The sequence below is a fragment of the Aureococcus anophagefferens genome, assembly GCF_000186865.1.
Source record: "Aureococcus anophagefferens unplaced genomic scaffold AURANscaffold_4, whole genome shotgun sequence".
In the NCBI taxonomy this organism is placed as follows: Eukaryota; class Pelagophyceae; order Pelagomonadales; family Pelagomonadaceae; genus Aureococcus; species Aureococcus anophagefferens.
This window is the reverse complement of record NW_008705564.1, coordinates 1792469-1803242: the sequence shown is the minus strand read 5'-3', so window position 1 is coordinate 1803242 and position 10774 is coordinate 1792469. Positions and strand designations below refer to the sequence as shown.

General features: G+C 73.9%; 3 protein-coding genes across 3 annotated transcripts in view; 1 reads left to right on the top strand and 2 right to left on the bottom strand.

The window, feature by feature from the left end:
* Nucleotides 1-6316: 6316 nt before the first annotated feature.
* IDP (hypothetical protein) lies at nucleotides 6317-7570 on the top strand (the record flags this gene model as incomplete). The annotated part of the gene is made up of 1 exon (XM_009036328.1): nucleotides 6317-7570. The coding sequence occupies one exon, from the start codon at nucleotides 6317-6319 to the stop codon at nucleotides 7568-7570; it is 1254 nt and encodes a 417-aa protein (XP_009034576.1).
* A 1770-nt stretch (nucleotides 7571-9340) lies between these two features.
* On the bottom strand, nucleotides 9341-9865 carry AURANDRAFT_22058 (hypothetical protein; the record flags this gene model as incomplete). The annotated part of the gene is made up of 1 exon (XM_009036092.1): nucleotides 9341-9865. A coding segment is annotated over one exon (525 nt), but the record flags the coding sequence as incomplete, so codon positions are not given.
* Nucleotides 9866-10005: 140 nt separating this feature from the next.
* The window catches only part of AURANDRAFT_71046 (hypothetical protein), a gene marked incomplete at both ends in the record, with an annotated part of 2464 nt that continues 1695 nt past the window's right edge, over nucleotides 10006-10774 (bottom strand). The window contains one exon of the mRNA XM_009036091.1: nucleotides 10006-10761. Within this exon, the coding sequence (XP_009034339.1) occupies nucleotides 10030-10761 (732 nt within the window). The remainder of the gene's footprint in view (nucleotides 10762-10774) is intronic.

Genomic DNA, 10774 nt, shown 5'->3' with positions numbered 1-10774 from the left:
CGGGGATCGCGCGCCCGTCGAAGGACGCGAGGCGGTAGCCGCCGCGCCGCATGGAGATGGCGAGCACGCGCGGCGGACGCGCCGCGGCGTCGTCCGCGGCGCCGGCCGCGGGCGCCTCGCGCTTGGCGCGCGCGGCCGGCGCCGGCCGCGGGCGCTTCGCCGACGCCTCGTCGTCGTCGTCGATGCCGGGGACGTCCTCGAGCGGTCGGAGCGTCGCCGGCGCCTTGCTGTCGTCGCTGTCGCCATTGTAGGCCCAATAAGTGGCCGGCTCCACCGGTTTCGGCTTCTGGAACTTGTGCGGCCGCGCGGCGGTCATCGCGAATTTGAGCGGTGGCCGCGGGGCCGCGGCGTCGTCCGCGCCGGCCGCGGCCGGCGTAGCGCTCGGTGGCTCAGGCTCTGCGGGCGCCGCGAGCGGCACCATCGCCTGGCTTCCTTGTGGCAAGAGCATGGCCAGCGTCTGAGCCCAGCAGCTCGAGCGCGGCCATCCGCCGCCGCACCCATGGCGTCGTCCCTCGCGAAGCACCGCTACTTCACCGTCGTCGCGACGATGGGCGCCATGGACTCGAGCGCGGGCGTGAGCAACGTGTTGCGGTCGCGGGCCCTCGACCAGCTGGGAGAGGTCGGCTTGGGCCGGCTCAACCCCGTCGTGCGCTTCTTCGACGGCGCGACGCGGACCTGCGTCGTCCGCGTCGACCGCGGGTCCGCGAAGCACCTGCCGGCGCTCCTCGGCGGCGGCGCGCGCGTCGTCGCGGCGAGCGGGAGCCTCCGCGCGTGCAAGCGGCGGGCGCTCGCGACGCTGCGCCGGCGCCACAAAGCCGCGAACATCCGCGACGACCGCGTCCTCGAGAGAATGGAGGCGGCGCTCCGCAAGCTGCACTGAGGCTTGGGGCCGGCCGAGCGACGCGCGGTCCGACCGAGGCGTAGGCGTTTTTCACACACGTATGTACAGGCGACTACCGGTAGCGCACCGTCGTCGCGTTGCGGAGGGGCAGCCCCTCGAGCTCGTCCCCCAGGGGCCCGCCGAGGTAGTCGTCGTCGTCGCCGCCCCGGTCGTAGGGCCGCGCGGCCGGCAGGTCCGGCCGCGGTGCGGTCCGGCCGCGGAGCGCGAACTGGGCCTCCGGGCTCGCGGCGGCCGAGTAGCACGCGCCGTCGTCGTCCGCGGCGCCGTGCGCGAGCAGGAGCCGGATGCACTCCACGTTGCCGCAGAGCGCGGCGAGGTGCAGCGGCGTCCGGCCGAGGACGTCCGGCACCGTCGCGAGGCCCGGCTGCCGCGCGAGCTTCGCGCGGACGGCGGTCGCGTCGCCGCGCGTCGCGGCGGCCCAGACGTCGTCGTCGTCGCCGTCGAAGGCGAGGTCCGGGTCGCCGTCGAGGGCGAGCTCGTCGCGGAGCAGCGCGGCGACGCGGTCGTTGCCGCGCGCCTTCGCCGCGGCGGGCGCGTCGCCGGGCACGGAGGCGCCCGCGGCGAGGAACCGCGCGACCATGAAGAGCTGGTCGCCGTCGGCGCGCGCCGCGCGCGCCAGCGGGCAGCAGCCGTCGACGTCGCGCGTGTCCAGGATCTTCGCGAGCCGCCGCGACCGCGCGTCGTCGAGCGACGCGCCGCCCGCGAGCGGCACCTCCAAGAGCAGGTCGAGGATCTTGTTCGCGCGCGCCGACGCGCCGGGCTTCGCGCCGCGGCCCTTGGACCAGTACGCGGCGACGTGCACGGGCGTCGCGCCGTCGCGGTCCGCGCGCTCGAGCAGGTCGAGCGCGTCCGGCGCCGCCGCCAACAGCTCGCGGACGACGTCGCACCGGAGGTGGTACACGGCCTCGTGGAGCGGCGTGCGGCCCCAGTAGTCCCCCAGCCCCAGCGTCGCCAGCCCCCGCGCGTCGCGCAGGAGCCGCCGCGCGGCCCCGGCGTGGCCGTTGCGCGCCGCGGCGTTCAGCGCGCGGTGCCCGCCGCGCGCCGGCCCGCGCCCCGGGTCGCCGCCCGCGGCGAGCAGCCGCTGCACGAGGTCCTCGTGGCCCCGCGCCGCCGCGGCGCGCAGGCACGCGTCGAGGTCGCCGACGTCGCGGTCGCCGCCGAGCAGCAGCGCCGCGACGGCGTCGACGCGCTCGCGGCCGACGGCGACGTCGAGCGCGGACCGCCCGCCGCTCTCCAGGCCGTCCGCGAGCGCGGCGGCGACGGCCGCGTCGAGGTCGTCGCGGCCGACGTCGTCGAAGCCGCCCCGCGCGAGCAGCACGCGCACGCACGGCGCCGCGCCCGCGGCCGCCGCGTGCCGCGCGGCGTCGCGCGCCGCGTCCGCCACCGCCGTTCGCTGCGCGTCGCCCCGCGCCGCGTAGGGCTCCGTGGACTGGAGCAGCGCGGCCACGGCGTCGACGCGGCCCCGCGACGCCGCGAGCGCCAGGGGCGTCTTGCCGCCGCGGCTCGCGGCGACGGCCACGGGCGGGTCCGCCGCCTCGAGCGCCGCGAGCAAGACGCGGAGCGCGGCGACCTTCTTCGTCGCGTGCTTCGCGGCGAAGTGGACGGCCGTGCGGCCCTGGGCGTCCGCCGTCGCGAGCGCCGCGTCGCCGGCTAGATCCCGCAGCGCCGCGGCCGCGGCGTCGGCGTCGCCGTCGGACGCGCGCTCGCAGTGGCCCGCGGCCTCGAGCACGTGGAAGACGACCTGCTGGTTCCGGTCCACGTTCAGCGCCGGCGCCGACGACGCCGCGAAGCCGAGCAAGGCGTGCTGGCGCACCGTGAGCGCGTGGATGCGCCGCAGGTGGTGCGACGCCATGACCGCGTGGCCGCGGCCGTCGTCGCAGCGGAACGGGCCGGCGGTCCGGAGCCAGCGGCGCAGCGACGCGTGGAGCACGGCGCGCTCGCCGTCGTCCTCGAGCTGGAGGAAGGGCCGCAACCGGGCCAGGGCCCGGCCAAAGTCGAGGCGCGGGTGGAACGGCTCCAGCGCCGCCGCGAGCTCGTCGACGCGCAGGGCGCGGGGCGACGCGAGGAGCACCTCGAGCGCGGGCCGCGCGCCGTCGGCCCACTCTTGGCCCCGCGGGTCGAAGCGCTTCGCGAAGAGCGTCTCGTAGAGGCGGTCGAGGTCGCGGGGCCGGTCCGGCTCGTCGCCCAGCAGCTCCGCCAAATCGCGCGCCGCCGACGCCTTGTCCTCGGCGACCAAATCGAGCACGGCCTTGGCGAACTGGAAGCTGCCCTTGGACGCCGACGCCACGCGGTCCGCGAGCCGCGCGTCGCGGTCCCGGAGCTGCGCCTCGGGCAGGCCCAGGCGCGCGAGCGCGTAGTCGCGGACGTCCGAGACGCCGCGGGAGCCGTCGAGGTCGACGGCGGACCGCGGCGCCGCCGCGAGCGCGCGCGCCGCGTCGCCGTCCTCGGACCGCGCCGTCGCCACGAAGGCGAGCCAGTCCGGCGCGTCGCGCGCCGCGAGCGCCAGCAGCCGCGGGATCGTCAGCTCGTCCGAATCGCCGCCGCACTCGTCCAGACCGTCGACGACGAAGACCAACCGCGCGGCGCCCGGCCGCGGGATCGTGCCCAGGAGGCCCAGCACGCCCCGTAGCGCCACGACCTTGTCCGGCTGCTCGCAGACGCGCAGCAGCTCCTCGGCGCCGGGCACCGCGACGTCGCGCTTGAAGGCCGCGGTCAAAGGGCTCGACACGAGCGCCGCGGCGAAGTTGTGGACGAAGAGCTCCACGGACGTCGTCTCCGGCGCGTGGCCCAGGCAGAAGTGGGCGCCGACGACGCCGACGCCCCCCGCGCCGCCGAACAAGCGCCGGTGGTTCCGGCCGGGGACGCCCGGCGGCCGCCGCTTCACGGCCTCCGGCGCGACCAACCCCGCCATGAGCGTCGACTTGCCCGCGCCCGACGAGCCCGTGACGAGCACCAAATTGCCCCGGGGCCCCCGCGCGACGCGCCGCAGCAGCTCGCGCCAGAACCAGCGCCGCGGCGCGACGGCCTCCGTCGCCAGCCTCAGATTCCGCGCGTGGTCCAAGAACGGGATCGACCGGCACGCGACGTGGCGCCAGCTCCGCGTCACGGGCTTGCCCTCGGCCTTCCACTCGCTCTCCCGCGACAGGCGCAGGTCCCTCGACATGGCGTAGACGCTCTCGGACCGGCGGATCCACGCCTCGTTCGAGTCCGCGCCCTGGAAGTAGACGGGCTCGCCCGACCCCTTCTTGACGCGCACGACGACGACGTAGCGGTCCGGCCCGCTCCCGGGCCCGACGACGGGCACGTAGACGCAGCGCACGGCGTCGACGTCGAGCTGCGGGTCCACGCGCTGGGTGGCGCCGTCGACGAGCCGCGTGACCTGGCCCATCTCCTCGGGCGCGAGCACGCAGCCCGACACGGCGCCGTCGTCGTCGACGCCGAAGAGGATCTCGCCGCCGCCCGAGTTCGTGAAGGCGTTCACGTACTTGCCCACCTTGTCCTTGATGACCTTCGTCGCCGGGTCGTACCTGTGCCGTGCGACGGGAGCTCGGGATCGGCGGGTGGCTCCGGAACACGGAGACTCGGAGATTCGTAGAAAGACGCCGGAGCGCGACTGGCAGGTCTTGAACTCGCGCGTGTAGGTCTCGCCGCCGGCGAGGACGGAGAGGTACTCGAGGCTCTCCGGCGGCGGCGCGGCGACGTCGTAGTCGTCGCCGGGCTCGTCGAAGGTCGCGGAGAAGAGGCGCTGGGCTTGTGGCAGTTTGGTGGTTCTTTGGGTTCCGGGGGCGCGCAGGGCCGACGCCGAGGCGAGGATCGCGGCGGTGCGCACCCGCATCGGCCCCTGCGCGACGCTGCGAAGCGTTCGGCTCAAGATCCGCGGCGCGAGGCGCATGAATCCATCGGCAGCGCGGAAGGACGGCGTCTTGTTCGAGATGGAGCACACGTCTCCACAAATTCAGCTTTGCCTCTGGCGAGCAGATTTTGACTTCATCATTACCCGGCCTTGATCATGACCTTGCCGGCGCTCTTCGCCGGCCGCTTGTGCTTGCGCACGCCCGGCTTGGCCTTGGCCTTGTGCGGCTTGGGCGGCGGCGGCGGCGGGAGGCCCGGCGGCCGCGCGGCCGCGCGCGCGCCGCGGTCCTCGCAGGGGAACTTGGGGAACCGCGGGAAGGGCGGCTCGACGTCCGGCGCGCGGCCGGACCGGCGCGCGTCGTCGAGGGCCGCGTAGAGCGCCTCGTTGTAGGGGTCGAAGACGGCGCCGAGCGCGTCGCGCGTCGCGCACGAGATCGTCCGCTGCTTCTTGCCGTCGTCCTGCGCGTTGATGACGGGCATGGCCTTGACCTTGGCGCGCTGGGCGTCGCCGTGGGGCACGCGGAGGAAGGACGCGACGAGCGCCGTCGTCGCCTTGGGGTTCGCGAGCATGCTCCGCGATTCCAGAACCAGTAGATCCTTCCGGCCGAACGACGCGCTCCACGCGTCGAGCTGGGGGCCGTAGAGCCCCGCCCAGAGCCCGTAGCGCAACGCGTCGAAGACCCGGGACACGTTCGCGCCGTTGGACCGCCAGATGGCGAGCTGGCAGGTCGCGAAGGCCTCGTAGCCGCGGAACCGCGTCGCCGGGCACGCCTGGAGCCAGTCGACGCGCTGGTGCCGCTGGTGGTTGAAGGCGCTCAGGTCCCGGGCGACGGGCTCCCGGAGCACGGCGATGAACTGGAGCCTCCGGCCGAACTTGGCGGGCACGGCGCCGCGGAGCAGCGCGGGCACGCGCGCCTCGACCAGATTATTCGGCGTCGCCTCGACGAAGCCGTTGCGGCAGTGGCGGAGGCCGGCGATGTGGCGCGGGTAGAGGCGCGTGAAGTGGGCCGCGTCGCCGTAGTCCCAGCCGTCGCCCGTCGCGTTCGCGCCGCGCTCCGCCTGCCGCGCGGCCTTCTCCCAGTAGTGCGTCTCCTTGTGGAAGTACTTGGCCGCGGCCGCGTTCGGGCCCGTGAGCTCGGCGCCGCAGACGCCCAGCGACTTCTCCATGACGTTGAAGAGGCTGCAGGACCCGGACTTCTGCGCGCCCAGGAGCCAGAGCCGCGGCCAGCAGCCCCGCTCCAAATCTTCGTCGCACATGTTGTGGGCCGGCTTCCCGATGCGCGCCCCCTTGTGGTCCTCGTCGCGACCGAGCGCCTTCGGGTGGCCGCCGTCCGACGCACCGAGGGCTAGCGCGAGGCACACCCAGCGCATGATTTGGCCGCGCGCGAGGGGCTACATAGGCCGCATCGTGTGCGGGCAGTCTTCAAGGTCGACTTTGGGGCTGCTTTGCTCGCCGAAGGTGCTGCCACAGAATTTACACCCAGTCCGATGGCGCGCGCTCTCGCTTTGGTAAGTTCGCAGGTCGTTCTTTGAGCACCTTCGCTTGGTAGACGCACAGTTACAATGTCTGCCCTCGCGGACGCGCCGTTCACGCTGCTCCTGCGGAACTGCCGCGTTGCCACCATGGCCGCCAACACATCGGCGCCCTACGGCGCCGTGCTCGACGCGTCGATCGGCGTCGCCGGCGAGCGCATCGCCTTCGTCGGGCCCGCGTCCGCCGTGCCACAAGGCCGCGTCGCCGCCGGGACGGAAATCGTCGACCTCGGCGGCCGCTGGGTCACTCCCGGCCTCGTCGACTGCCACACGCACGTCGTCTACGGAGGCGCGCGCGCGGCGGAGTGGGAGCTGAAACTCAAGGGCGCGACCTACGAGGAGGTCGCGCTCGCCGGCGGCGGCATCGTCAACACCGTCGGCGGCACGCGCGCCGCCGGCGTCGACGGGCTCGTCGCGGCGGCGCGGCCGCGCGTCGAGGCCATGCTCCGCTGCGGCGTCACGTGCCTCGAGATCAAGAGCGGCTACGGCCTGAACCTCGCGGGCGAGCGCGCGCAGCTGGCGGCGGCGCGGCGCCTCGGCGAGGAGCTCGGCGTCGACGTCGCGACGACGTTCCTCGGCGCGCACGCGACGCCGCGCGAGTTCAAAGGCCGCGACGACGCCTACGTCGACGAGGTCGTCGCGATGCTGGCGCCGCTCAAGGACGAGGGCCTCGTCGACGCCGTCGACGCGTTCTGCGAGAAGGCGGGCGTCGGCTTCTCGCCGGCGCAGACGGGCCGCGTCTTCAAGGCCGCCCGGGATCTCTGTCTGCCGTGCAAGGTCCACGGCGACCAGCTGCAGGGCGCGTTCCACTGCGGCAAGCTCGCGGCGGGCTGGGGCTGCCTCGAGTGCAGCCACTGCGAGTACGCGTCGCCCGAATCCGTGGAGGCCATGGCCGCCGCGGGCACGGTCGCCGTGCTTTTGCCGTCGGCGAACTACTTCATCAAGGAGCGGGCGACGCCGCCCGTGGCCGCGTTCCGCGCCGCGGGCGTGCGCATGGCGCTCGCGACGAACTGCAACCCGGGCTCGTCGCCCTGCTGCTCCCTCCTCCTCGTCATGAACATGGCCTGCACGCTCTTCGGCCTCACGCCCGAGGAGGCGCTCGCCGGCTGCACGCGCCACGGCGCCGCCGCGCTCGGGCAGGGCGCGGACCGCGGCACCGTCGAGGCCGGCAAGCTCGCGGATCTCGCCGTCTGGGACGTCGACGGGCCCGGCGAGCTCGCCTACTACCTCGGCCTCGACCTCCTCGACCGCGTCTACCGGCGCGGAAAGCTCCGGCGTTCCTAAGCGTAGCCGCCCTTGGTCCAGCGCCCGGCGACGCACGTGTCGAGGACCAGGCCTTCGGCGCTCCCGCCGAAGATCGCCGCGCCGAGGACGTCCTCCGCGCCGGCGAGCGCCGGCGCGTCCAGATCCAACAGCGCGAAGTCGGCCCAGGCGCCCGGCGCGAGCGCGCCTGCGTCGACGCCGAGCGCCGCGGCGCCCTCGGCCGTCGCGGCGCCGAGGAGCGTCGCCGCGAGCTCCGGCCGCCTCGCCGCCGCCGCGTAGCAGCCCCGCCGCCCGCTCGCGAGGCGCTGGCTGTACTCGAGCCAGCGCATCTCCTCGAACATGTCGACGCGCGCGTTGCAGTCCGTGCCTAAAAAAGGGTCCGTTTCCGCCGACGTTTTCGGACGGGACGCCGGCGCCGCGCCGAGGCTCACGGCGCCGCGCGACGCGTCGAGCGGCCCGAAGGCGCCGTCGCCGAGCGACGCCTCGGTCAGGGGGCAGACGCAGACGCGGCCGCCCTTGGCGAGAAAGGCCTCGAGGTCGCCGGGGTCCGTGTGCGTGCAGTGCACGGCCGTCGCGCGGCTCACGTCCGCGTGGTCCAGCAGGAGGCGCATGGGCGTGACGCCGTGCGTCTTTAAACAGTCGGCGACCTCCTTGGGCTGCTCCTCGATGTGGAGGTGGAAGGGCAGCCCCCGGTTTCGCGCGCCCGCGGCGAGCGCCGCGACGTCGCCCGGCGCCACGGCCCGCAGGCTGTGGGCGACGACGCCGAGCCCGTCGCCGCGCCTCGTACCCTCGGCGTCGCCGACGACGTCCGCCTGTGTGGAAATCAACCACTGGTTTGGGGGGTCCCCACCAAACTTCAGAACTCTCTATCTCAATCAAATCGACGTCGATTCGGCTGATTTTTGGACGGATGGATTGCTCTCGTCGAGTTCTCGAAGCACAGCGAAAGAGTCTGGTCCAAATCGTTCGATTGCGCGCACATTGAAGTCGGGTTGAAGATTTGATTTCCACACAGACGCCCGCGAGGCGGTCGAGCGCGGCCCAGTAGGCCTCGAGCGACCCGCTCGCGAAGCGCCGCTGGCCCGGGCCGAGCGCCTCGCCGCCGAAGCCGCCGCGCTCGTAGAGCGCCGCGAGCAGCACGACGCGCACGTTCGCCTCTCGCGCCGCGTCGACGACGGCCAAATCGTGCTCGAAGGACCGGCCGGGCCCGTGGCGGAAGTAGTGGAACTCGCCGACCGTCGTGATGCCCGCCGCGGCCATCTCCCGGAAGCACGCGAGCGTCTCCGCGCGGAAGGCGTCCACGGAGTCGAGGCCTTCGACGAGGTCGTACCTAGGGAGAGCGACGTGCCCTCGGAAGTTTTTTCGGGGACGCGGACGTCCGCGCATGGCCTCGCGCCACGTCCAGAACGACGGCCGCGCCGCGTCGTCCAGGGCGTAGGTCTCGCCCCGGCCCCGGAGCCCCCGCTGGAAGGCGTGGGAGTGGGCGTTGACGAAGCCCGGCAGCACGGCGCCCGGGAGCCGCGCGCCGTCGCTTCGGCCGCGCTCGACGGACGCGACGCGGCCACCCGCGTCGACGGCGACGACGACGTCCCGCTCGAAGGCGGCCCCGGTCCAGGTCAGCGTCGGCGCGTAGCGCGTGGTCGTCGACGCCGCGACGGCGGGCCCGCGCGCGGCCTCGACGACCCAGGGCTCCGGGTGCGCGTCGTTGAGCCGAGCGGCGTACGCAAAAAACGCGTCGCGGTGGTACTCGTCGAAGGCGTCGGCGAGCACGAGGCCGCCGGGCGTCGCGATGTCCGGGAAGAGGATCCCGTCGAGGTGGTCCTGCTCGTGCTGCAGCGTGCCGGCCGCGTGGCCCGCCGCCAGAACGCTGAAACTCGACCCGTCGGGCCGCCGCGCGGCGCAGCGCACCTTGGACGCGCGGGCCACGCGGCCGCGGACGCCGGGGATGGAGAGGCAGCCCTCGAAGATCTCCATGGGCGCCTCGTCCACGACCTCGAGCTCCGGGTTGACGAAGACCGTCAGCGGTAGTTTCGGCTTGTATGGGTAGCGCGGGTTCGCGCCGCTCCCCTCCACGACGAAGATGCGCCAGCCCTCGCCGATCTGGGGGCCGGCGATGCCCGCGCCGTTGGCGTCGCGCATCGTGTCCACTAAATCGGCGACGATGGCGTCGAGCGCTGGCGTGCCGAACATGGCCTCGGGCACCGGTTTTGCCTGTTCGCGCAGGCATGGCGTGCCGAGCGGCGGCAGCGCGCGCACAGCGAAACCGCGCGCATGTGCCGTGGCTAGGCGCGACCGTAGGAGTGTGTGCAAAGCCATTGCGGTTCGCTGTCAACGCTCGGAAGGCATCAAACCTAATAGCTTTGCCACAAGCGGAAAATGCAATCTGACTTCATTAACCTTATATTGAAGGTAGGGCCGGTCGTGGTCGGCGACCTCGATGAGTCTCAGCGCGCTTTGCACGCAGGATGTTATGGACACGCTCAGCCCGCGAGGGCCGCCGCCAGGAGCGCGTCGTCCGCGTCGTGGGGCACCGTGAGCTTCAATTTCGGCTCGGCCTTCATGGCCCGCGCCGCGGCGAAGCGCGCGTTGTCGTTGCGCGCCCAGGCGCGGCGCGAGACGCCGTTGGTCACGTCCCAGTGGAGCATGCGCGCGGCCTTGGCGCCCGCGTCGTCGGACCCGTCGAGGACGTGGCCGAAGCCGCCGTTCGTGACCTCGCCCCAGCCGCAGCCGCCGCCGTTGTGGAGCGCGACCCAGGTCGCGCCGCGCGCCGCGTCGCCGATGCAGTTCTGCACGGCCATGTCCGCGCAGAACGCGGAGCCGTCGGTCACGTTCGACGTCTCGCGGAACGGGCTGTCGGTGCCCGAGACGTCGTGGTGGTCCCGCGAGATGACGACGGGCGCGGCCAGGACGCCGTCGCGCACGGCGTCGTTCATGCGCTTCGCGATGAGCGCGCGGCCCTCGCAGTCCGCGTAGAGAATCCGCGCCGCGGAGCCGACGACCAAGCCGTGGCCGCCGGCCTCCTCGATCCACTTGAGGTTGTCCGCGCACTGGTCCGCGACGCGGTCCGCGCCCTCGGCCCTGGCGGCGGCCGCGACCTCGCGGAGCACGGCCGCGGCGATGGCGTCGGTCTTCGCGAGGTCGCCGGCGTCGCCCGACGAGCAGACCCAGCGGTAGGGCCCGAAGCCCAGCGAGAAGATGTCGCCCATGATGTCCTGGACGTACGTC